General features: G+C 41.9%; 1 protein-coding gene across 2 annotated transcripts in view; it reads left to right on the forward strand.

Annotated features, from left to right (window-relative positions):
- CDH20 (cadherin 20) overlaps positions 1–27,437 on the forward strand; it is a 119,151-nt gene that overhangs the window by 73,636 nt on the left and 18,078 nt on the right. For both annotated transcript variants that reach the window (XM_063400607.1, XM_063400617.1), the window contains 6 exons: positions 7,757–8,124; positions 14,655–14,949; positions 16,664–16,783; positions 19,926–20,093; positions 21,934–22,121; positions 26,824–27,077. In XM_063400607.1, coding sequence (XP_063256677.1) covers positions 7,882–8,124; positions 14,655–14,949; positions 16,664–16,783; positions 19,926–20,093; positions 21,934–22,121; positions 26,824–27,077 — 1,268 coding nt within the window. In that variant the 5' untranslated portion in view covers positions 7,757–7,881. The remainder of the gene's footprint in view (positions 1–7,756; positions 8,125–14,654; positions 14,950–16,663; positions 16,784–19,925; positions 20,094–21,933; positions 22,122–26,823; positions 27,078–27,437) is intronic.

Below are 27,437 nucleotides of genomic sequence, written 5' to 3' on the forward strand. Positions count from 1 at the left end.
TCCTTATGAAAAGATAGAATTTAAAAAAGAACAAATAACAACAAAAAAAACACAAACAAACAAAAAACAACAACAGAAAAGCCCACTATCCACCAAGTGCCAGTGGGTGCATGCAGTAATTATGACAGAGGGCAAAATATTGATTTCTGGTTACATGTTCACTTCTTCAACAGCTGCTTTTGGAAATGGGTTGGTTTGGGTCCATTCCTAATATGACAAAATGCTGTATGAAGTGCTAAATTAACAAGGAACACAGTCACAGTGAAACTAGGAAGTTGTCTTCACCAGCAACAGCACATAGGACCTTGCCAATCATCAGTTTTGATCTTCATACATGGGAAGAAATATTACCTTTGGCAGGGGCAGGCAAACAGCTGCTTCTCATATCTGTCACCTGATAGGAGATAACACCTTTTCTGTCTTTGGCATTTGGGGTTATCAGAGAGCCTTATCGACTATCCAGTAGCTGTGGGATAAGAAAGAGACCATTTTTCACTGCTACATGGAAATATGTCATATTGGTTGGACTAGCACCCACAAAATGCAATGTTTTGTAGCTAAAGAACATGATCTGCAACCATAGCCACCATGCAGCATAGACAGGGACACCTCAGGCTCAAAATGCATTCCAGGTGTACAACAGGAACAAGTTTTATCCCTTAGCAGGGGAATGGCAGATGCCTGTACTGCTCAGGGACCTTGAGAAAAGTCTGAGCAAAGGCTCCTGGTACAGCTGCAAAGAAAGGTCACACTTCGGGGAGAGGAAAATCTTCATTTGTTAAAAAAAATCATCATATGTGCCAGTTTTTATGAACATCAATTCACAATTTAGAGTTATTTGTACAGCATTTTTGACAGCATGGCAAAAGTAGTCAGGATGTGAGAATTAAAAGGAATTTTTGCTTAATAATGAGAGCATAATTAGTATGATTTTCATAGGTTTTGTGTATCTTGGCACATCCTTGATGAAAGAGGGGTTGTTTTATCTGAAATTTGTTTGAATTTTGCAGTTTATTTGTAATGCTACACTTAGTTCCTGTTGAAATTGACTTCAGCACAGTTAGCTAGGCATGCATGGAGCTTTAGAAACCATCCTGTACTACTGTACTGCACTTGACAGTAGTGTCTACAGTGCCTCACACTGAGTAAAAGCTGGGGATCAGATCTTCCCCTGATGCAAGCTATCAGCATAATTCTATTTGGAAATGTTTACTTTGTGATTGTGTGCGTCTTTCATTCTTTTTGATCTTTTTATGCATCTGTAACCATAGGGCTGGGATTTATACGATGGGACTCCCTCTGTCGTTCTGTGGGATTTTTCACTCTGCAGACACGCCAAAGCTTTGAAGGACTTCAGATCTTAGCAAAATGAGTTCACAGATGTGTCCCAGGAGAGATTGTTGACTAATCTGTAGATGTAATTTTATGACAATGCATCGTATTTTGAGTTAATGTTTATGCACCATATGGTACATTGTCAAGTTTCATTTTATTTATGGAGACCTTACTAAAGTGAAGTAAAAATAAAAATACATGTTTAGGCCCAGAGTGTTTTCAAGAAAAGTAACGAGTGCCTCTAGATTTTTCCTTTTAACTTAAACTTGCCCAGAAAGTATAACAACAGCTAATAGCAACAGTAGAACTGTCCTGGGCCAGAGGTAAAACATAGGAAGTTCTGGAAGTAGCAAAGAAATATTTAGGACTATAATTATGCAGCCTGTTTAGCGATAACTAATTTAGGTACTGTGAGCATTAGGATTTCTAAAATCATAGAATCACAGAATCATAGAATGGGTCAGTTCAGAAGGGACCACAGTGGGTCATCTGGTCCAATCTCACTGCTCCAGCAGGGTCATCCTAGAACACATGGCACAGCATTGCAACCAGACATTTCTTGCGTATCTTCAGTGAGGAAGACTCCACAACATCTCTGGGAAATATGTTCCGGTGCTCAGTTCTGTGCGCAGTAAAGAAGTCCCTCCTCATGTTCATGTGGAACTCCCTGTGCATCAGTTTCTGCCCATTGCCTCCTGTCCTGTTGCAGAGCACCACTGAGCAGAACCTGGATCCATTCTCTTGGCACACTCCCTTCAGATACTTATAGACATTGATGAGGTCCCCTTCAGTCCTTCTTGTCACTGAGCAGGCCCAGCTCCCTCAGCCTTTCCTTGTAAGAGAGATGCTCCAGTCCCTTGATCATCTTGATTGCCCTCCGCTGGACCTGCTCCAGGAGCTCCCTGTCTCTCTTGTACTGAGGAGCCCAGAACTGGACACAGCACTCCAAGATATAACCTCACTAGGATTGCAAAGGAGACAAGTATGGCATTAATTTCTTAAGAAATTTTAGTTGCTGGATCAGCAGAGCCTCCATCCATGGCAGGTGGTTTTAACACCCACTGTGGTGGTGTGTCTGGTGCAGAATACAGCCTACAGCTGCCTACTGACTAGTGCTCCTGTGGGCTTATTGCAAAGGTGTCTTATGTCAAAGCAGCAGGCAAACGAGAGTACAGGAGCCCTAAGAACTAATCTGTGAAAACATAAAAGAATAATCCCTTTCATGGTGGGAAAAAACTGCACAATACTCCCACCTCCACCTTGGTTTAAAATATCAAAATTGAGAAATTCGAGGAACAAAGTAAATAGCTCATTTGGAGAATTATTTTCAGTCAAATTTAATTTCCTCTTACTGTGGTCATTATCAATTTGCTTAGTTTCTTTTGCAAAATACTGGGGGGGAAATCTTTAAATGTGTCATTAAACACAGAAATCCTTTTCCTTAGCATATTCCTAGTGCAGTGTATGTGCTGCTAGGAAAGGTGACATATTTGAAACATTTACTTAAGAAGTATCATATGTATCTGCGTATCCATGTACAGAGAAAATGGAAGGGGCAGTTTAAAACTGGTTGCCTCTCTTCCCCACTTTCTCAGTGTAATACATCCCCTCCAAATGAATTGCCTCCACTCAAGCGATGTGCCTGCATGGGTTCCACTAAGGTCTGTAGCATTCTACAAGAGTGCTGAGTCCACACAGCAAATTCCATTGCAAGGACCGGGCATAAAAGATATAAGCATGTAATTAATTTTATGAATGCAAATAATCCACTGACTTTCTGGGAGACCACTTGCTCATTGTGATGAGAACAGTAAGCGTGTCAGCAAAGCTTTTCAAGTCTGAGCTTTTTGACTGCAAAATCCTTGTCATCTATGTAAATACGTATTGAGCACAATATATTTCAATCCCAGTGGAACACTCTGGGTGCCCATATGGTCATCCAAACTATTAAGGTTTTTATCCTTTTGTTGGAAGTGTTGTTCTCTTCAGAATTAACAAGATAAATGGGTCACTTGCAAGAAATGCCAGAAGTTGGTTCTGGCAATTATTTCATTTTCCTTTTCATCTTTGTCCAGAATTAGCTATTCAATTAAGAATAACTTAATTACAGAACAAATATATGCTGGGGAGATGGGGGGAATGTCTGTAGAATTGGAGCACAAAGAGTAGTTCACACTTGGAATATGCCTACTTTAATTTGCAATATGGGCTAAAAAAGAAAATAATATTTTCATTGGCAGACTGTTTTTTGTGTAGAACAATTAAGTAGGTCCTCTGTACCACGTATAGACCACAAGTAACACAAAGATCAATCAGATCTTCATGGCTCTTTATGAAGTCAAGAGTCATATTTGTAACTGCTAACTGACAAGAAAAAGGATTTTCAGCAATGTTTGCAAGGGAAGAAAGAGAAAGTAACCTAAACAACTGAGCTGATAATCAAACATTCATCACAAAAGCAGGGGCAAGAAAGACATTCACTTTGGGTTAGGGATGTAAACTGCACAGATACACCTAAATTTTTACAATGGACTAGACAACTGTGAGAAACAAAATGAAATATTTAAGTTATTCTTGAAAAATAAAGCGCCCTCTGCAGAAATCTCACAGATTTTTGTCATGTAGTTTTCCTGGGCTCAATATTTTACGTCTCAGCAAGGAAAACAAGATTTCCCTCTCTTTACTGCCTTCAAATTCTTTGCACATCCCCATGCTGAGTCATGAAATATGTTTCTGTAATATATTTCATATGACAAGCAGAGGCTCCTCAATTCCATCTTTGCAGATTTCCTTAAGAATGCATTTTGAAGGATTCCAAGAAACAATTTGCATTAAGGGAACATTAGAATTTCAGTTCTGCCTCACTCAGTAATGCCAAGTAACCCTTCCTGTATAATAGGTTCCCCTGATTCCCTGCAACGAACAAACTCTGCCTCCGAACCTGAGCCATCCATCTGTGGCAAAAACCACTGTGGACCATCTAAGTCTAGAGCTCTCACCCCAAGCACCTGGCTCCTACCCTAACCAAGTGTTGTGTCTACAGCTGAAGTGACCCTGTACTCACCCATCGCACTCATCTGGTGGAGAAGCCATCTGCATGAGTCCTCTGAGAGACTCAGGCACCCATGGCCTTAACTGTAGCTCAGCCATCGCTTGTGCTACCACACAGTTCAAACCCCAAATGTATGTCAGTGCCTTTTCACGCTGCTGAGAAATGTGTTCCTTGGCCTGCAGGCCTGGCAGATGCACAAGCCAAGAGTACGCACCTGGGGTGGTGCCACTGTGGGAAAAGAGACCCAGACAGAGCAGCAGCACCTCAGGCCAGGAGTTAACAGAGGTCTTTTTCATCCCTTTAACACCAGCTGAGGACCTGAGACAGAAAAAAAATGTCATTCTCCTTCAGTCTCAGAGAGAAGCCATTGTGGACTAAACATTGTTATTAATGGTATCCATTTGCTCTTAGGCAAGGAGCAAAATGCAATGAGTTTGAGCCTGCTTGCTTATATTTTTGGAAAGGCATGAGAAACCAGAAACTCTGCTACTAACAAGGAAAAAAAAGCCAGTCTGTTCCACTTCAATACTACTGCTTTCTTCTGTTTCTACAAAAAATATATGACCATATCACCATGGGCTGGCATTAAATGGGGAAATTACTGGTACTCAAGGAAGGAACATCCTTTTACAAGACCTTATATTACTTAATGGCAAGTTTCCTGGCAGTTTGCCTTACCCCAGAATGAGATTACATTGGAAATAAGAAATGTTCTTAGGGATACTGCTGCCAGGGACCACTGAGTTGTACACTGTTTTCAAGAAAAGTTCCTCATGGAACTGCACATTCAGATGAAAAAAGCTGTTCTCACAAAGAGTCGGAAGCATTTATGTCACTTCTCTTGACCTTTTTTCACTGCTTTTACTTACCTTGCTTCTTGTTGATTGAATGCACACATGGATGAAAAGCATCCTGATGATCAGATTTCTTTCGCTATTGCCTCATTACAGGTATGCTGGTAACTCTGCAAGTTCATTTAGCATTGTCTTGATACCTTGCCTAAGCACTGTTGATCCTGATGGCTGAACTTAATTGCAGGGTACATCTGGCACCATTCGTTTTGAATTGTGGTTTGAGAATTCGCCTACAAACACAGTTCTGACTGCCACAGGAATTGGTCCATCATCTTGTATCACCTCTTTGCCACATAAACAAAAATGTAACTGATCTGTGCAGTAGATGGAATTTCTTAAAGCAAAAAACTCCAGGTAGGACCTTAGCTGCAGGATCATAGCTTGCCCACAGTTTCTCTTCCCTTTGCAGGGCAGAGGCAGTGGTGTATTTCCTCAAATTATATTGGAGGTGGTGGGAAGCTCTTCCCAACATTTAGTCACCAGCAAAACATGGGTTGTAAATAATGTCCCCCTGACTTTGCTGAGAATAACTTGTGGTTTAGAACATGCCAAGAGCATGGTGGGTATACTTACATGTGGAGGGCTTCAGCCTTCTTTCCCCAGTGTAGAGGTGTGTTGGAGGGTTGGAGCAAAGGCAGAGCAAGCCCTGCACACATAGTTCTCAGATTCCTTTGACTGTGGGCATCCAGCAGGGACTGTGAGCCATGTCCCTGCCTCTCACAAACAGCTGCCAACTTCTTCAGGAAGTGACAGACACACAGAGGTTAATGTGGTCCTTCTGGGCTTCTGCTGCTTAGGTAAAACCCCATTCTTTAGCTTTGCAGACAATAAACCCTAACATATTACGTAGCCAGTGTCTAAACCACCAGCAGTCCTGGACATTGCTCTGCTTAGAATTTCACCACGTTCTTTGCTTATAGTGTTTACTTTCTTTGTTGTATCTATTCAGGCTTAGGTTGTAAACTTCTTCAAGGTAAAGGACCCATTCGTTTGCTACACTTCACAACTGTATAGGCTAGCAGCACTGTGTGGCCGTATTTCTTCTGAGCTTTATACTTGGAAACATTATTTTGTGTAGAAATTAGTCTTAGATGGCCAAGTTGTCTCTGCTACCCCTGTGGACATCACTTCCAGACTTACACTGCCGTTTTCAGACTTCAGCCGACTTTTGGATTATTTTTTAAATTTCTGTTTCAGTAGATTTCTAAGCATGCCCAGTTCTCTGCTGCACCAGCCTTGATGCTGGGGAATTCACAATCACATTCTTCGTCTCTGTTAGAAACACTGCATTGTCTCAGTCTTTACTTACATTCATGCAACTGTCTAATATACTTTTTATTATTTTGAAATCTTTCAAGGATTTCAGTTGGAAATATTTGATAGACATCTCCTGCTACATTTATTTCCACAGGATAAAACAATTAATTAAGCCTAAAAACCTAAGTGTAGAACAGCAGTAAAAGGAAGTGTGAACTTCTGGCTTAAGACTCAGAGCTCCATGTGCCTTTCCTAATTAGTCAGCTTGTCATGAAATAATAAGTGTTCTTTAAAGGAACAACAAAAATACTGGACCAACAGAGGATGTATAGTGTGTTTTGACAGAGTAACTTGCATGCAGCACTATATTATTAAGTTCAGCAAAATGGTGAAGGAAAGGTTTGCTATAATCCATAGCCTGGAATGAGGTCACCAACTAAACTGACTTCATGACAAGAAAAGACCCTAGACTGATGAGAAAATGTTCTCTGATAGAGGTCAGCATTCCTTTGCCTAAACAGGTCTTTAAGGACTGAGAAAGAAAAAAAAGTGCTAGCATGACTTGCTTGGACATACAGTATGTGGCCATCAATGCTGTGAAACATTTTGTGGGTTATAAAATGATTATCTGACCATTCAAATTCTAGAAATGTTGCATTTGTAGCAGCAATCAGCTCCTCAGAGAGGAGGCAACAAAGTGTGAAACCTGCATTCAAGCAACAGAGAGGCTAGAAGAATAATTAAAACCAGAAATAAATTGGAGCTTCCAGAAATTATACTCAAGGTTTGCAATACAGCAATAATATCTGTATTTTTGTAGACATGTGTGCATGGACATGTGTGTAATGACAATGGCATAGTTTCCAAGCAGAAAGATGGTTGCCAAATATTGTTCTCCAGCTATCACAATTTTCCAGAGTGAACTGTTTTTAAGTATTCTCTAAGGACTTCTGGTCATAAATATTTCTAAAGAGTGTGCGCCCAACTCATGCCAATCAATATCATAAAGCAACCCTACAGCTAAATTAGCAAAGTAGAGCCTCGAAATTATTGACTAAACCCTGATGTTACTCTACAGACCTAAGGCTCAAGGTCTGCAGTTTATATGGTAAGAGTATTTCTGTTTTCAAAAGGTATGCAACCTGATCTTACATTTTCATATAGAAGATTAAATACTTTACAACATATTTGCTATTGAGAAAACTCATTTGCCTTGAGGAAAAATGCATCCTCTTATGAATTTCCATTAACTTTACAGGATACTGCATTTCTGAGAACCAGGATCTCTCCTGGACATTTCAAAGGACTACACAGAGGACCTACTTTTTTCTCAAGGGACCCAAGTTACTGTGTTTGGACTTTTAAGTCAGTCCTAGTATACGGATGTGGACTTCAGGTAGAATGAGCAATGCAAAGAACTTGTTTGGACTTGGTGTCTCCTTGTATTTTTGGGGACTGATGGACCTTACTACAACTGTGCTGTCAGGAAGTGCCAGGCCCCTCACCGAAGGGCAAGAGGACAACCTGTCAGACAAGCTGCATCAGCGTATGAAGAGGAGCTGGGTGTGGAACCAGTTTTTTGTTCTGGAGGAATACACAGGAACCGACCCTCTCTACGTTGGGAAGGTAAGACCCACGGCAGGAAGCTGTCTGTAAGAGTGCATCCATCTGTGTATCTGCAGATTGTGGTGAAACATGGGATGTTTCCTTAAGTGACTTTGCCTTCTTTCTGGCAGTGACTTTATATGCATTATTTTCACTTCTGCTCCCGAGAACTTTTGCCCCATGTCACCTTTGTTTGGGAATAATTTCTGTTTCAAGGGACTGTCAATATATTTGCCTGTTTCAAAGAGATCTGCTGCATCAATCATCATCTGCAATTTGAATTAGTGTTAGAAAATCTGCAGCAATCTTTCCAGGGACTCCTACAATGTCAAGGCAAAGCAAGGTTATACTGACATATAAGGATGAGGAAGGAAAGGAAGAGTTTGTGATCATGCTTCTGTCCATGATCAAGTCAGCTAGAAGCTGCAATTCAAAATCAAATTAAATAGCCAGTTTGCCTTGAAAACTGACATTTCAGTTTTTGTGTTCTGCAAATCTTCAGGGTCAGAATATCTTCTGGCTTACCGTATCTTGACTGTAAGTTAATTTTGTAGACTACAGAGAAGTTGCTCCAGATTTACAAGGGTGGATGGACACCTCATTAAATCCAGCTATGAAGGGTCCTATTTTTGGATCCCTTATTACCCCAAGAACCTACCCATCAGTACAGATATGTGTAAAATATATTCCTGAGCTCGTCCTATACCTATACTGGGTAATATTTTGCATCTACTTTTCTGTATTTCCTTGAGGAAGAAGCTGATGCAAATAGGACCAGTAATGTCTGCTGTCACAATCTGTCTCACTATAACCAACCTTTTTTTGTTTTTAAGGACCCTGAATCACTGACCCTGTATTGACCCTGTTATTCAAAGTTTTATGGTCAGCATCAAGTTTGCTTCTAGTCTACACCAAGGTGACAAATCTCATCAAAAATGTGGAGAGAATTAAGGTGCTTAAGTGTTCAAACAATACATTCAAAATTTTACATGCCTAGAATATCAGATACAGCTATGGAGACTACACATAGGTATATATGAAAAATAACTTAGAAAGGATGTCATAAAATAATTCCTTCACATTTCATTTCTTATTTTTTATACAATATAGGCTCTGTTTTTCCTTCCAAGCTATCCATCTGCAGGAAAAAAAATATTACATATCCAGAGGCCCAGTTTGGAAACATATTTATCATTCTACAGCCCAATAGAGCTAAACTGTGCTCTCAGTCACACCAGTATAAATCAAAATGAATCCAAGGGCTTCAAAAGACCTCCTCCTGATTTATCCCTGTATGACTGACAGCAAGATGTGCTCTCCTTCCTCCCACAGCAATGGCATTACTAGCGATTGCCTCCAGATGAGACTTCATTAGTCTTCATTCATCTGTGCACCTAGCTTTTCAGCTCTTGATATCTCTATTGGTTAAAGAAATTAATATTTGTTTTCAGGCAATTCCCAGCTTCGGAACAAGGGCCAGACTTACTATTTCACATTCTGTTACATCTGAAATTACTTCAGGCTTCCACTTGTGAGCCAAGTCTTAGGTAAAACAAGTATGGGGAGAAACCAGTTCATCTTTTAGACCTGATGGTGTCATTGGGAACACACGCATTTGGCACAGTCGGCAGCACTCCTGAGCTTGCCACTGCTCAGCTTTGCCCAAGGGAAGGACACCAAGACGGCTCCTCAGGGCCTGTGCCCGCCACTCTAAAGCCCAAGCTGCTGTCAGGATGCTTCTCCAAGGCTGCCTGGGCACTGGCTATGTTCGCACCAGGGTGCACTAGCACTAATTAGCTCCCAGCTTAGCAGGGACAATTAGTCCCACCCACTGGGGTGCACAAGCACTAATTAGCTCCCACGTTTAACAGGGCCAGTTAGTCCCACGCGCTGCTGAGCTGGCATGGCTGGATCCCTCAGAAGGCCTCGTAACTCGGCCGTGCTCTGCATAGCCCCGGCACCAGGGAGCTCTGCTGCCAGAAGGGGCCCCTGGGGCTCACAGGTTCCACCGTCTCCATCCCCGATGCGGGTGTGGAGCCGCCAGCTGAGGGCTGTGGGGCTCTGTGAGGCAAAGGCCTCCCTCGCCTCACCCAGCCAGAGGCACAGGCACTCCCAAGAGGCAGCAGCCTCCCACAGTTCATCTGCCTGAGTCTTAGGGATCCTTAGGAAAGGGGTCAGCAGGGAACAGACTGTGGGGTGAATTAATTGTTCTGGCAGGCCAGAAATTTTTTACCCCAAGTCACCCCAGGCTGACTCAAAAATAGCTCTGTAAAGGCTTGCACAGAATGGGGTGGAGGCACAACGGGACTTTCAATCTGCTGCTGGCTGCTCACACCAGCCCTTCAAAACACCCCTGGGTCCCATTCCAGGCCAAGCAGGGCCTCTTCTAACTGATACCACCACAACATCCTGAAACATCCTCATAGCCAGGCCTTGCTTTTATCCATCTGCTCTCTCCGAGCCCCTGTCAGAAGGAGAAAGAATGCACAGCACAGAGCCTGTTGTACAGCTGGTTCTGGCTGGTTCTGTATGACTGGAACAACCAAAAAAGCACCTTGACTTGAACCATAGGTCCAGACTTACCTAGTATGATTTCCAAGGCTGCTATGATTCTGTGAACTTTCCTAGACAACTGTTAAGGCAAGGTGCAAAATATGTTCTGGACAGAGAAATGAAAGAAACTTCCTGATGTGAAGTCAGTACAATTTTTGCTTTTCTCCAGTGCTCATGATAGTGATTTAAAGTACTTCAGCTTCAGAGGGTTCCTGGTCCTGTCACAGATAAATACAAGGCTTCAGTTTTCCTAGAGGTGGCCATTATTGGCTAATAGGATGAACCAGGGAAACCAAAGCCCCCTCATTTGCTACAGCAGGTATTTTCCACATTCAATGAGCAGCCTACACTGTGTCAGTAATTGAGCTGGGGACACACTTCACCATTTTGCCATGTTGGAGACTCCCTAACCCTGTTTCAAAGAAGCATTTGAATCACAGCAGCTGAATAAATGAATAAAATGCAACCTCCCCGTAGACTATCAATGTACATCAACCACACTCACTCATGCATCCCTACAAAAATCCCCTGCAGGTGCTACCTCCCTGCAAGCACAGAAGGGAGAAGCACACCAAGGATGGAGCACAGACTGGTTAGCAGAGCTATGTGCATTCTCCCCTGAGCTGCTCACTGCAGCACTACTCTCTGCTACATGCCCTTTGCCAGGAAATGTGTCATTCCAATGCAGATGTAACATCCTTCATTTTTTGTACTATTCTCATCAAAAGAAGCAGCACAGGTTGACACAGTTAAAAATTTCTCAGAAGTTATCAGCTTTATTCCTCTGATAACCCATCCCCTAATATGGAGGAGAAAGTACAAATTGATTCCTCCTGCTCTGTATCAACCACATGGCAGCACAATTTATTGCACCACCCATAAAACAGAGCCAGCTTAAAACTAGATCATCTTTCCAACACAGTGACTTTTACACTCCAAACTACAGCACCCTGATATTAGGTTTGGTGTGAGCTTCAGTCCCTTCAGACACCGAATTCTTTCAGATTTATTGCAGTCTGGCAGTGTTATGTCTTTTATATTCTTTTTTGCTTTGTCTAGAAAGAGCAGGTTATACAAGAAGCTGCAAAAGTGCTGCTAGCATTTCTTACTGTCTAGCCTTGGTTGAGACCCAATGTTTCCAACAAATCACAGTTAGACAGAGATCCTCTTGTACTCCCAAATTCTTAATGGCATGCTATGTTCATTCCTTGTTTGCTCCCTTCACAACTGCACTTATTCCAAATAGGGTTTTGGACAGAAAGTGTAATTTAACCTATGAATTTGATACATTATTTGTTTTTAAGTATTCTGAAAATTCCTGAACACCTACTGCTCTTTAAAAAATCCTTGATTTTCTTTCTCATTTGCTTCTTTTCTCCTTCTTCTTCATTTTCTTTTCCTATTCCTTTACCCTTTTTCTTTTTCCATTTTCTTTTTTCCTTGTTTTTCATTCCTTTTTCATTTTCCTCTTTCTTTTCTGTTTCATTTTTGCCTTTTGACTTTGAATTTGACTTTGACTTTCCCTTTCTCTTTTTTTTTCTTTTCCTTATTTAATGAGGACTTGTTGGTGTTCCAAAACACATTTTCTTCCATCAGGCCCTGCTGTAATCCCCCAATCAGGTCTAACATCTGTATCTGTCTCAGCAGCTGCATTCTTTCACTGGTGCACTAAAACAAATGGCCAAGATGTAGCTTAGTGGTTCTGAATCAACTTGAAAACCTGTAATAGCATCCTCCTTCTGGAAGTATCCTGTTTACTATCTCCTACAGTGATAATCTCTGAGTTATGGGTGTTTAGGGTAAGTAATGACAACCACTGTCTTTTTTTAAATTAATCACAAGATGGTGTTTCCTGAAGATACACCAGTCTGCAGTCCTGGTGCCTGCATGTGAAATAATACACATGGCAGCCATCTAAATTTAACTGTTTACCACTGCCAGATTTTCTGGGCTTGTTCTTCCACCTTTCAGTTAATACATCACCTGAGACCTGCCAGCTTTTCTCCAAAACATTGACGTTTCTCAGATGCAGTACCACTGCAGGGATGGAGGCAGAGGAGGAGGAAGTGAAATACCAGTGGCCTGGCACAGCCACTGTCACAACCTGCACCTTCAGCTCTTGCAGCCACATTGCGGTGCTGCTGCCCTTAATGCTCCCTGTCCCAGCAGTCGCTTGGAGTCCATGGGCCACCTCCATACAGACCTGTCTGCAGGCTGGTAGATGCCATGGAAAACCACGGGATCCCACCTCGGCTAAACACACTCTTGCCCTAAAATCAGGAGTGGGTCCAAGTTTTGCATAGGTTGCATGACCTACCTGAGAGGCAGGGGAGACACCCTTCAGGGAATGAGCATCTCCCAGCCAGACCCTTCACTTGGGAAAAGGTCTTTCTGCTCCCCAGTCAAAGGGATTGAGCGCCCTAAAACACCTGAGGAGCTGCTCCATTGGCACTAGAAATGCTTAGGTCGGATAAGTGATTTTGTGCACATTCTTATTAAACTTTTTCCTATGTAATGAGTTATTGTATATGTTCTTTATTGTTTTTAAACAATAAAGAACATATACAATATCTCAGAGGTGAGATTTCTTCTTTCTTTCTTGAGAGAATGGTCTGTAATCAATTGTAAAAAGTTTGATTTCTGCTTTTTGACACAAATTATCCATTTCTGTTTGGATTCTTTCTTCAAGTCCTGCGTTCATATATTTAATTTATTATTCTAAGATTTTCTTTCCAGTACAAATATTTACCTGTGTTTGGCCCCATCCTCCAAGACTACTCCCATACGTCCTTTAAGCTCATCAAAGCATTAAACACACACCTAATTCAGACCATATTTCTGAGATGATTTGCTCATATATGCATTTTAAAATGTGCTAAATTGAATCCAGCCCACTTTCACTACTTTTTAAAAATTATTATTTATCATTTATTCATCTCCCACAATGATATTCACACTGGAAAACACTATTCATATCTGAACCATCTTGATTATTGTGACTCAAGCCTATTGGCTTCCTGTCTTTTGGTACTAAATGATTACTGCCATTGGGCATTGATCTTTATGCTCTGTTCCTCAAAAGCATGGAATTATGAGCATACCATTGTGGATTTTCATAGTGTAAGTAAGCAATTTGATTGCTTTTGATAGTCATTCCAGTATTTCATGGGAACCAGGTGTTTAACAGAATGTAGTCCCCAGAATGATTTGTTTCCCTGTTTTAGATTATAATTAAGTAAACTGCATTTACTCTTGCTCTGTTCTGTTGCATTCACAGCTATCTGTGGCTGCTCAGATCTAATTAGCAGTCATGCAATAAATCTGTTTGCTAATTTCCTAGGAAATCTGGGATGGTTCTCATTTCTATAGCCTGCCATAGGCATAAGCAACTGTTTCTTGCTGTGTTCTGTACCTACTATTTGACAATATTCTTTCCTGAAGACGTAAGGATCCAGACTAATTTTATTACTAAAATTTAATGAAAAAAATTAAATTTTTTCTGAATCATAACACTTACTGGGTAGCTCTCCCATTCTTCTTTCCCCTTGATCCCAATCAAGTTTGCCTTATTTGCCCCAACATTATGCTATACCTGTAGTATTTGACTCTTCTTAAGCCGTGTGAGCAAGCACAGTCTGCAGCTTTGCTGACCTCATTTTATCCCAAATCTTCTCAGTGGCCATTGCGACAAGGCAAAAGATAATTATTGTGTTCAGTGAGATTCCAAAAAGACACAGAGCCTGTTCCTGTTTGGGTGCCTCTGCCTTTTCTTTTGGCACAGCTGTGGGTGCAGAAACAGGAAGACAGGAGAGGGTTTTTAATTGCAACTATGCAATACAGAGTTCACTATTTTCCTCTTTCAGCAAAGCGAGTTCATTAAAACCAGCTTGTGAGTCCCGACAGTGAGACCAGAATGCTCGGGGTGATCACGTGCTTCATGTTGCTCAGCAGCTGCTTACCCAGCTCATGGTCTAATTGAATCCTGTTCCTTTCCACAGCTCCACTCTGACATGGACAGGGGAGATGGTTCTATCAAATACATCCTCTCAGGAGAGGGAGCTGGCATTGTGTTCACAATTGATGACACGACAGGGGACATCCACGCCATTCAGCGGCTGGACCGGGAGGAGAGGTCACAGTACACCCTCAGAGCACAGGCTCTGGACAGGCGAACGGGCCGGCCCATGGAACCAGAGTCAGAGTTTATCATCAAAATCCAGGACATCAACGACAATGAACCCAAGTTCCTGGATGGACCTTATGTAGCCTCTGTTCCAGAAATGTCTCCTGTGGGTAAGACAGATTTTGTGGAGTCTCTTTCCCTTATAAACAAATGGGAGATGGTCACCAAAACACAAATTCCCTGATTCCTTGATCTCAGCTTCTGCCCCTTGCGCAGGAGCTGCAGGACAGAGGATCTGATGCTGATGTACAGCCTGCTTGCTGTAGAAAAGGAACAACAGGCTGTACATCAGCCTCAGCTCCTCTGAAAGAAAAGGTGCCAAGGGAAGCCTGAGAGCTGAAAAAAGGTGTGACAAGGCATGATCGAACATGCCATGTTTAGACAATTTGTAGAAACAATGTGTCTTCTCCTCGGACATCAGATGGTAGAAATAATAATCTCCATTAGCCGTTGCCATCCCAAAAATGACACAGTCTTAGCAACCTAATCAAGTTCATACTGAGAGCTCAGCTACTGCCCAGGAGCCCTTGAAAACCTTCCATGGAAGCATGAAAACAATCATTAGCTCCTTCTAATTCATGTAAACCTGCACTAAATGAAGTTCAGTGAATTCTGAGATCCTGGTACTATTCGCCCTCTGCTTTTCTGGAATGGGATCACGTTGAAGACACTCCTGTTATTGCAATGCAGAAGACCAACAGCAGCCGTCCTATCTTAACCTGACACAAGTCAGGAGAAACAATTTCCATATAAGAAATCAAATAATCACATAAAATATTGTTTTTCTGGACTTTTTTTTTTCTTTTTGAGTTGTCTTTATTTGCTTATTGCTTTTTGTCTCTGAGACATCACTGCAGAGATAATAATACCATATAAATTTCATGTCCCAAAGTTACAGATATACTTCAACTTCCCATTCTTCAATACAATGTTGACATAAAGCTAGAGAGAGGCATCAAATACAGACGTTCCAGTCAGAAATAATGTTTCTTAATGGTAATGGCTAGCTTGAATTCAGATTTACCTTCAAGTGCTTATCTAGTAACATCAGATTTGTTTGTAACACAAAACATTGTGTAGAAAGCTGGAGACATTCATAAAGACACTACCTGACATTTTAAGGCGTCAAAACCCACACATATTTCAGTTGTGCCTCACCTTCTCCTTGTTCTTGATAAATTACATCATCTGCAAGCCATTACCAGCTTCAGAGGAAGCAGACCTTGAAAACCAATTGAAAAAATAAATATATATGCCTCTGTATGGGTTGCAAAGACACTTCAGCAGTGTATAATCTCTAGGCTGTGCAATATAAACTGCAGTCCCACGGAGAGATTATCTCAGGGATACATCCCTTCATGCTCACTGTTTGTGTACGATTTCCATCCCTCAGTCAACTTACAGCATCGGTGGGCCTGCTGCAACAGTTCATGATTTATGTCAGCAGAGCAGTAGAACTTCTTTGAGCTGCCTCCTAATAACATTTAAAATCAAGACAAGGGGAAAAGAAACAAGCAGTATATAATTACCATCTCTCTGCCAACCATAACAAAGTACTGTTAGTTCAGCGATTCTGTAACTGTGGTCCATAGAGTACTTGCTCTTTTATATCTTCTTATAGAAGCATGATGAATTAATACCTATTAATTCCTTTGGTGGTAATGAGCTACAAGTATGAACAATAAGTACAAGCACTATGAGCATCAAGTGAAAAAGTTCGGTGTGGGAAAGCTCTTGTTAAACATTTCAATTTACTTTGAACTGTGTACTTTTGCTGCCAGCTTTTTATCCCACAAGGTCTTACCTTGATGGTTTTTTTGTCAGGCACCTCTGTTATCCAGGTGACAGCGACAGATGCTGATGACCCAACCTATGGAAACAGCGCGCGGGTCGTATACAGTATTCTCCAAGGACAGCCATATTTCTCTGTGGACTCTCGGACAGGTATGTTATTTCATCAGGGAATGAGTCAGTGTGGAAACCAAAGAAAAAGTTGCAAGCAGAAAGAAAGGGCAGTGCATCATAGCTGTGGTCAGAGAAATGTGTTTTCATGGCTTGGAGCCAAGACAGAGCAGCACTGTGCAAGGGGTAAAGTAATGCTGTGGCAGTGAGCTCCAGAAGAAGAACGTGCTTTTTTCAGTGATATATTCCTCCGACTGACCATATTCTGCAACTCAGCATCTGGATGGGTTTGGTGCTGTAAATACTCTTGCTGGCTTCTATCAGTGAAAAATGATCTTCAAAAGATCTAGTTGATAACAAGGCTTAGGGGAAAAAAATGTATGAGGCAGCCAGAACTGGAAAGTGCAAGCTAAAGGATGCAGTTATCTGGAGCAGTTTTACCTAAGGGTGCTCTTGTTAATAACCTTACATTTATCTATAGGACACCTTCTCTGTTTCACTTGCTTTCTCTCTCTCTTTTCTCTATACATCCAAGGTTTATATTCAAAAGTGGAATCTGACAGATTTTGACAGTTTCTAAAGGGCATCTGTAGTACTAAGGTCAGAAACTCATGAGATGATAGTCACTGCAGAGCCCTAGGGGACAACATAGAAAAAAACACTGAATAAACTTCTAAATTTAGCAGTTTACGGGGTAGGTGCTCCAGCTAAAGACAAACATGTATGTGGTATGTTGTTTTCTCAGCTTTGTTTATATTTGCAATATAAATAAACTACTAATGCTCCTTTTGTAATCAGGTATCAACCACAGACAAATAAGGGCGTAATAACAGATTTGCTGAGTACCAAATTATTTCTCAGAAAGCAAAGGATCAGTATTCGTGGTCAGACCCAGTGGATTTAACCACTAATTCTGCAGACCCTGTGGATTTAACCATTAGAATGCAGCTTATTCAGAAGATAGGCCCTTAAGTCCAAAATCATGTACTTTATCGGTATTTAACCCAGGAGAGGTCTTTTTCTCCTCTGATTAACTTCCCAGTCACTTACACCTGTATCTCTAGACAAGCTCAGAGATGCCTCAGCCTTTAGCTGCCTCAGTCAGCAACTGGATTCTCATTTATTGTAAACACTGTTGAGAGACAGAAGCTGTTTTCCTACCACAAGCACAGGACTGTAATCAGCTTCCCCTGTGCAAACTTGTCTGTGGGATTTGGCAGTTCACAAAATGCAATTGCAGCTCTGACATTCTTCTAAAACAGAGCTAGAGCATAAGTGAGCAACAGCTCCTTTGTATTGATAGATAGTGATTAAAACACCCAATAGTGGACAACTGATTTCAGTACAGTCCTCCTCTAGTAGCATTTGGAGTCCTTACCATTTACCTCCCAACACAGTGTCTTAGTTCCAGAGATGTGCTCCTATTCCTACTCTGTCACTGTCCTCACAGGTGCTGAACAAGTGTCTACATGAAAACACAGCTTCAAAGGAAAGTTGAGAGCCTCCTCTTCCCTTTTTCCAGAATACTTTTACAGCCTGACCACAATCATATTCCCCTAGAAGATAAAAGAACTCTCCCACTTCCTAAAAAGCCATCTTGCTGTTATAGAAAAGAAAGGACATCACCTCTGCTCTTTACTGATTTCTTAAAAGCACAAGCCTCACTCAGTTTGGAGAAATAAATGGTTCCAGTGCATTTCTTTGGAAGACCTGAAGATCTTAACCTTTTCCAAAGCCTTTCCTATAGCCCTAAGGATGTGTTTTATGTTCACCACCATCCTTAGCATTTTGTTGCTGACTGTGTGCAGCAGCATCAGATGCTCTCTGCTCTGCATCGCTGCCCTGGGTACCTGATCTGACTCTAAGTCTTGGTGCTCTGGACTAGCCTCCTCTGAGCAGCAGATAGGCATGGCAGAGCCTGGGTTTTAGGCACTGATGTCTTTTTTTAGGTAGCCAAGACTGGAAATTCCCTACAAAGTGTTCGTATGTGGAGAAAATACTTCCCAAAATACTAAGTATTTTCACATGTTATTTATATATATATCCATGGGAGCCGAGGAACCACAGCACTTCACAGGAGGCACTCAGCTTTGCAGGATGGGACTCTGAGGGACTCCACACAGGAAGATTAAAATAGCGCACTGCAAGTTGTTCCATACCGGTCACTATTTCTTCCCTTCACACACAGTGATAATTGCCAACACAATATCCTTTTACTGCTTTTTTATTAAACGCATACATTGTCTTCCTGCTAAAAATAAAGACTAACTGCAGATCAATCAAGTTAATAGTGTGCTGATGTGCAAGCGCTGCGTGTTGAGCCGTGCGACTGGGATGTTGCCTGGCGCTGACACATTTGCCCCCATTCCGAAGGGCATCCCAAACGTGTCGCTGGCACGGGGTGATCCCGTGGCAGCGCATCCCGGGCTGCACTGCCGCTCGCTGGCGGTGCCGGGGGTGCGGGGCTGGGTGTGCCGGGGGGCTGCGGGCGGCCAGCGGGGGCGCGGAGCCGTGCGGGGAGAGCGGGAGCGCCCGGCGGTACCGCGGCGCTGCCCGGGCCGGCGCTCGCAGCCTCCATAAGAGAAGTGTTGCTGCCACCTCATGTCCTGTCGCAGTAGTGTTACCCCGAAGGGAGGGAACCGGGGATGCCCTGCAGTCTGGGGGAGCGGGGCGGCCCCTCCGGAGCCTCCTCACATTCTGCGCTGGCAGTCCCAGACTGGGTGCCGAAGGACACGAGCAAAGCCCGAGGGCTCACGCCAGGTGGTCTCTAGGGCTGCGTCCTCAGGAGCGCTCTGGAAAATTTGTCTTGATGGATCTTTTAGCTAAGCACATCCCTCCCAGCTTTTGTGCAGAGGTAGTCATCCTGAGCAGGGCCTTAATTTGACGTAGAATGCTGTTCCCAAAAAGCTTTTCCTTGGAAGGCAACATCTTAATTTTGAACAGGCAGCCTGTCCCAGAGCTGATGCATTTTAATTGGCTTGTTTAAAATTCACACCTTCTGTTAACCTAGATTCCACTTGGGTGAGTTTTACTCTGCCAGGAAAGGTGGGACTCAGTGCAGAGCCTGGTCTCATTCTTGGCACGGGGAATAGGACACAGGAGCAGCAGCCCTCCACCCTCTTTGTGTATTCTCTAACTGCCACTTTCTTTTGTTCCCCAAATGCCTTTCCACCCTCCATCTCAGGCTTAATTAGAACAGCTCTAATGAACATGGACCGAGAAGCAAAAGAATATTATGAAGTGATTATCCAGGCCAAGGATATGGGTGGACAGCTGGGAGGATTAGCTGGAACAACCACAGTCAACATCACTCTCTCTGATGTCAACGACAACCCACCCAGATTTCCACAGAGTGAGTAGCCGTGATGCCACCACAGGCAAAACAGGGGTGGCTGAGTTTCATGTCTGCTGTTTGCTCTCATGACAGCCATTTTCAAACTCAGGACAGTGACAACTAGAAATGGGCAGAATTTCAGATTCTATATGGAACTGTCCTTCAGGAAAATGCCCAAAGGAATTATTCGACACCTTGCATTTCAGAAAAAGTTTCTGACCTCCAAAATTATCAAAAATATCATTTTTTAAAGGGTGGGAAATTAATTTACAGAAAAAGGCAGGAAGGAGAACTTTTGTGTTTAGACTGCTCTTGGCCATTGCCTTTAGCTATTAATTGCTGCTCTGATTGTCTTTTCATCCTATCTCCAGAGGATGTCTCTCAAATCAGGGACATGTGGTGGTGCTGGAAGTTGAAAGATAATTCATTCACCACTCCAGGCAGGCCACAGCAGGGGAGCATCTGGGAGCTGTGCTGCCAGTGTGGAGCGGGTTGTCGCACAGGCTGTTCTCCAGGAAAGGTTCATCTAAACCTTGGCAATATACCGTTAAACCCTAAGATATGTAACAGCCATACTTAATGGATGCAAAAATAGGCCACTCCACTCTTATCAGAAACATTACTCTGTACTTAAAAAAATTAACTTCAAAACAAGATTTGCAATATTTTGCTCTTTGTTTATAAGATTTTTTATCACATTTATTTACATAATTCTATATTGCCATTAAAAATTTGAGAGAAGCTTTTCAGTTTTGATTGGACTCAGTCTTTCAAGGGATGTAATTTGGGATTTTTAAAGAAAACTGATTCTTTTAGTGGTGTAAATCAATCTCAAGCCATTTTGGTTTTGACATTTTTCTCATTTAGCTGAGTAACACAAACTCCCGCAGTTCTTTTTGTTGGTATTCTTCTTCTCCATCTGTTTCTGCATGTTGCACTGTTAAATCAAAGTGTTCCACTAAGATCAGCAAGAAATCTCAACTTCCACTTTTCTTCTTCTGTTAGATCAACTTCTTGAGCACATCATTACCAACTGTGTTTTGAAAGTGGCATGAATTATAACTGATATCAAACTCTTGATTAAGAAATATTGCAATTCATCAAACCTCATCATTGATGTTATTCTGTCTTGTAAAGCTTAGTAGTTGGGTCAACAGAGGGGCTGCAGCAAGGAAGATTTGAAAAAAAAGCATGATGCCAGAAAAGTATTTTAGATTTATATTTTCAAAATACACTTTTAAAGTAGCAGGTTGTTCTTTCCCCAGTCTTGATGCTAAGCAAATTAGCAATGCAACAAATGTGCTCAAGACAGTATTGTCTGAGAGAGGCACTACATTTTAATAGAGTAATTGGTAAATTTCAAAGAAACAGGCAAGCCCTTGAGCTTTCTTCAGGGCTGAAAAGAAGTTTGTAGGGACTTGAGAAAGGATTTGTGGTGCTCAAAACTTATGTTTCTTCCTGCTGTACAAACTGATCTAATAAAAAGATGCCTGTCTTATTAAATCTGTTCCATATCCTGCTTTATATCATGGCTGCAACAGTACTGGTGTTAATTGCCCTATTTTTCTAGATGAAGTTCCTATCTTCAGGTGTATTGCTGTTTTTAAAAAGCCCATTCAATAACCTTACTGCTATAACAAACACCTAAATAAAACTTCCCCAGGAAATTTATCTGGGCTCTGGTTTCTTAAAGGAAATCACACTGCTGTCACAGCTTTGGGACAGGTACTATAGACTCTCTGCAGGCCATGCAGGGTTGTAACTTCCCTGATCCACTCTTTGCATTGCCTTGCAATTTTTTTGGTTCCTCTTCACAGCCTGTTTTTTCTCTTCTCTCCCTCTGTGCTGCTTGTGCCAGAGCATTATCAGATGAGTGTGCTGGAGTCTGCTCCCATCAGCTCCACCGTGGGCCGTGTGGTTGCTAAAGACCTGGACGAAGGCATTAACGCAGAGATGAAATACAGCCTTGTGGACGGAGATGGACTAGATGTCTTTGATATTAACACTGATCCTAATTACCAAGTTGGCATCATCACTGTGAGAAAGGTAAAAATCTTCCTTTTCATAGTAATTTTTATGGCTAGCAGTCCTGGCTGCATTTTATGTGTGGAATATTCCCTTACGCCTGCAGTAACTTGGTTCCCATTATGTGACAGTAGCCCCTTTCCAGCTGTAAAACACAATTTCTTTAACATTTATTGCTAAAATATGAAAGCAGACTGCATTCCTAGGAACAACTTTTATAAAGTGGGAACAACATTAGCATAAACATGTCTTTTCCCACCAAAGGAATGCTCTGATTCCCTATTTATCTATTTAAATATTCTCTGTAGCTTAATTATCCTACAATGCAAGAAATTAGATCAATATTTGCAGTTGAACTGTACATATTTTTCACTCGGGTGTTCCACAAACAATAATAAAGCATGCCTTGGAATTATTTATAAACCAATAAAACCCAAGCAGTGTTGTTTTATTTTTTAATTGCTGCTTGAAGATCCATAAATGCTAATTAGGCTAGAGGAAGCTGTCTCTAAAATGGCAGCTGTGAGACTGCTGGTACTCTGTACCACAGGCTATGCAGGAAGGCATCTAGTATTTTGCTTAGGCTCCCTGCTACAGGATATTTACTCTACAGTCTTACATAAATGTTAGAAGTTCAACTCTGTTTCTAGGTTATGAAATTGTAACCATATTTCTGCCTAAGCATATCTAGTGTACTAATAAGGAAGTATAGTTTCCATTTAAATGGCCTGGGATTAAATTGTGCACTAAAATGGAACAATACAGGGGAGAGCTTTGACCTTGCAAGCCTCTATTCTCTACAGCAAAGCATTTAAGCATGTATTTATGGTCACCTCTCCGTGGCTCTTTTTTTGTGCATATTAGTCCCTAAAGTCAAGCTTATCTTCTGGAATGAAATAGTCGTTTAATGCAAACTCTAATGTAATTTTCCACTCATTTATCAATGAAAGAAAATAGTTTCTTTGGGGTAAATGTGTCAATAAGCTTGACCTTTGTTATTATGAATACGTATTGTGAACATGTAGTTTTGCTACATGTTCATGTATGTCTGAAGGAGTTATAGAATGTATGGTATCAATTTGGTATCAGTTTTATAACTCTGAAGGAGTTATAAAATGTATGGTATCAATCATACCAGATATGTACTGGCATCAGGTACATATTGCTCAATCCACCTACTGTACATAAACATTTGTAATATTTTATGTTTGTCTCTAGCTTTATGTAATGCTCTTATTATCAATAGCCAAACACTAGGAAAGTTGTCCTTTGAATCTACTCAAGAAACAAACAAAAAAAAAACCTCTACTGGTGTTGATACAAAAGGTTGTTGAAGTGGGGGGAGAGGGGATAGAGAATTTCATAACCAAGACTGAAATCTTATTTAAAAGTAAGCACAACTTTCCTTTTAATTTTTCTTGATAGATTTCCCAAGCAAAATAATTAACACTTCTAACAGGGGCATCAGAAAGCCAGAATTTACAGTTAGTGACAAGACTGTTGCTTGTGGTGTTGTGACCACTTATCACAGCCTACTGATCCCACAAAATGTTGAACACATCCTAAAGATTCACAGTTCCTTCCAAGCTCCCTGCCTGGGAGACTGATGCTCACCCTACCTTCCTCTTCTCACTGCCTTCCCTTCTGCACTGCCTATGGAAGGCAGAGTGGTGGGTTACCCACCCAGCAAAGCACACAAGAGAGCCTTGTCCTGTCCTGCCTTCCTTCCTTGATGATGCCTAATCACTTTCTCACAGTGGGTCTTACTAAATTCCCCCCTGCCTGGTGCCACCTCTCAGTGCCTGTGTCAGCACTGGCAGAGGGAGGACAAGGACAAGGAGCCCTTTCCATGGGCCGCCTCTCCTCTTGGCTGTGTGTTGCAGCATAAGTTCACAGAAGAAGAAAATTTGCCTGCCCTCCCCATGCGACCAGCATTGGGAAGAGGTTTGAATGCACCCACAGGAGACAAATCTGATAAGGGGGACAGTGGTGTTGAAGCATTAGCACAGGAGAGAAATGGGAGGGAAAGTCATCTTTGAAAATGAAGGCAAACAGGAGCATCAAAAATGTGATGGTCTAGCACACTTGTCTGTTTTTTCTCATTTTTCTAACTTGATCTAAGTGATTATGTGTTTTAATAACGTAATTGGGTTTTACAGCTGTTAAGTGTGTCCGTGATTTAACTGCTTTTTTTTATAATTTAGCTTTTCAGTGTACATGCAGTGTTTCTCACGCAGTTTTCTTCATGTGGGAACAGTTAAATGTAATGGCCTCTTTCTTAGTGTATGCTTAAGCACCTTGGCATTGCACATTCCTTGCCAGGTGGACAATTAGTGTTGCTTGGTCCTGTGAATATCTTACTGCTATTTTTACAGTGTATAAATAAGCACCTGTTAGACAATAATGACTCTGCAGCCACGGATATTGTTTGTAGACCTCACCAAACCCTCACTGACAAGTGCTGTGCCTGCAGGAGTTGCTGATGTACCAGGTGGAACTAAGGGCAGCAGGAGCAAGTTTCAGATCACCTGTTTGTAGCTGCTGCCACAGACTGCACAGTTTGTACTGCCTCACTCACTGCACAGCATCTCCAGTAATACTGGACCATCATGTCCCCAGCATAAGAAACCAGTTCCCACTCCAGTCTTCGTTCCTCACTCTCATGTACTAAATGCTGAGTGGTTTTCAGTTTTATCATTTCAAGAACACCAGTCTTTACTCAGGCATTCCTAAGCAGGACATCAGTGCTGGTAACTTACTGTGAAAGCATGAGCTTTCATATGTCACTGCAACATTTCCACTTCTGAAGAGGGAAGCTGTTGTGGCAGCTAACAAGTACTGAAGACTTGATTGAATTCAGGAGGTGTTTTGAGGCCCACAGTATACACTGCTGCCATGCCTGAGCATGGAAATCTTCTGCTGATGCTACTTAAACTAATACAATCCTCATGGCTGCAGAACTGGCCAGCTGCCCCATTGGGCATGGCAGGAAAGAAATGAGTTATGACTGGCAAAGGAGAACTTTACTGCCACAGTAATGATCTTTGCACCTTTGACTTCCAGCGGCTCTGGCATCTTCCTTCTCTTTTATTTTCCTGCCCATGTCCGTGTGTCAGTCTGGTGGCTGGTCTTCAAATAAAGCTGAATAGAAGAAGCAAAGGGGTTAGGTGGGAACAGCAGACATCTTACTCCAGTCTAAATGAACTGCTGCTGTGTGTGGTAATTCCACACATGAAGCTCAAATCCTGACGTCCAAAAAAAGACACTCTTTTTGAAAACTTTTCAAATAGCAAAGAGAGGTATGCCCCACTAGGTGACCCTGAGATTAGCCATTTCTTTCCTGTACAAAGTTTGTCTTGCTCAGAATCTGTGCAAGCTAAGGGAATTCAGCTGTGCTGGTTTTCAGCATCAGACCTCCCCAGATTATTCAAGTAAAGGGTTGTGAACATTTAACCACAGCACAATTGCTTGCAACTACTGACTGCAACTTGAGAAGTGTGGCTGCACCCTCTGTGAGCTGTAATTCATCTGGTGACTTTTTTTATATGATTTGGACTGATCCTTCCATACTGTTGTTCTGGTTTGTCAAATCCATACAGTTATCTCTTACCAAGACTGGTAAGTAGCACATTAAATATGGAATTTTTCATTCAGTTCTAAGGTTTTGGAGACACCTTATTTCTTCAGGGATCTGTGAAAAGAAGATGGAAGGATGATGAAAAATTTATTTATTGATAGATTCAGAGTCAACATTAGTTACTTCTATATCCATGTATACCAAATAAATAGTTTTATCCAGATAGGAAATCAAATTTATGTAACTACTAACAGGGGAAGCTGCCCCCGCTTTATCCATTGTCTTAGGAAGGAAAGAAAAGGGAGAAGGGAAAAGAGAAAAGGGAGAAGGGAAAATGGAAAAGGAGACTGTTCTTACTCCCTGATTCAAATAGTACTTGACTATTTAATATTTCACATTTCATATGAAGTGAAAGAGTTCCCACAGGAAGATATAGGGGTACTTTTTAATTAAACTGCCTTGAAATTAAACTGTTCTCTAGGCAGGGAGCAGATTCAAATCCTAGCACTCATCACACCTGGATGGTGAACCCAGGTTTAAGATACTTACTGAAAGGAGGAGGTGAAAAAACTTCACTTCTAGGAAGGACGGATTACAGATAAAAACTGGAACAAGAACTTGCAAGAAAGGCTGACCATGTTCCCTGCTCCCATTGGAGCCCTTTATCAGCTTGGCAGACAGGGGTCTTGGAGACAAGACTCCAGTGTCCTCAGGGAAATAAGAGGATGCTAACTGGGACCTCTGCCTCCTGTATAAATATCCTTGTTCCTGCCACTGGGCCCATTTTTGAGGAACCATCTTAACTTATTTTCAGGTACTCCCATTACTGTCTGTTTCTTCATGCATTTTCCACAAAGTGGCATAAAACAGGTTGTGTGAATTACAATGCAATGGTGTGGTGGCTGCTTATATTTCATTTTGGCAAGAAGAAAGAAAAGGTATTTTGAAGTGATCTGGAAGTATTTCTCCTGGCATTTTCAGCTCAACTATCAAATAGAAGAAAAAGTATACAGGGCCATTTCTAATACTACTGTCATTCAATGCTTTTTCTGCATCTGCAAATATTTTTCTTTATTGCACTTGAAATTAAAAGTAATAATGATATGGGTCAGTGTGCCTGATGGTAGATATTTTTTTTCCTCTCAGCCTTTAAGTTTTGAGAGCAAGAAAAGCTACACCTTGAAAGTAGAGGGTGCCAACCCTCACCTGGAAATGCGGTTCCTGAACCTGGGTCCCTTCCGTGACACCACCACGGTGCACATCAGTGTGGAGGACGTGGACGAGCCTCCTGTGTTCGAGCCCAGCATCTACTTTGTGGAAGTGCCCGAGGATGTGGAGATTGGGACCACCATACAGATGATCTCTGCCAAGGACCCAGACGTGACCAACAACTCCATCAGGTCTGTCCTCTCTGTGTGCTGCCCCAGGAGCACTCCTTAGTACATCTGGTTGGTGGGGCAGTGATGGGTGAGGATCACTCTCTTTCCAGCCAGCAGCAGTTGTCAGTGGGTTTAGCAAACCAGACCTCACACACTGAGGGTTCTGTCAAAGCAATGCAGGAGCTGCCCCTGCTCTGTGGCGTGGAGGATATCCACATAAAGCCTTGCAATGAGCCAGTCAGGCACTACCAGCCAGTCCTGATAGCATACATTAAAAACAAACCCCAGAGTCTTGCCTTTCCTGGCACAAAACCTGGCAGCATCACTGAGAATTCACTGCCATCCTGATGGCAAGGTGATCAACTTGCTCCTCCTTTCTCC

The sequence above is a fragment of the Prinia subflava genome, chromosome 1 (assembly GCF_021018805.1).
Source record: "Prinia subflava isolate CZ2003 ecotype Zambia chromosome 1, Cam_Psub_1.2, whole genome shotgun sequence".
NCBI classification, from domain to species: domain Eukaryota; kingdom Metazoa; phylum Chordata; class Aves; order Passeriformes; family Cisticolidae; genus Prinia; species Prinia subflava.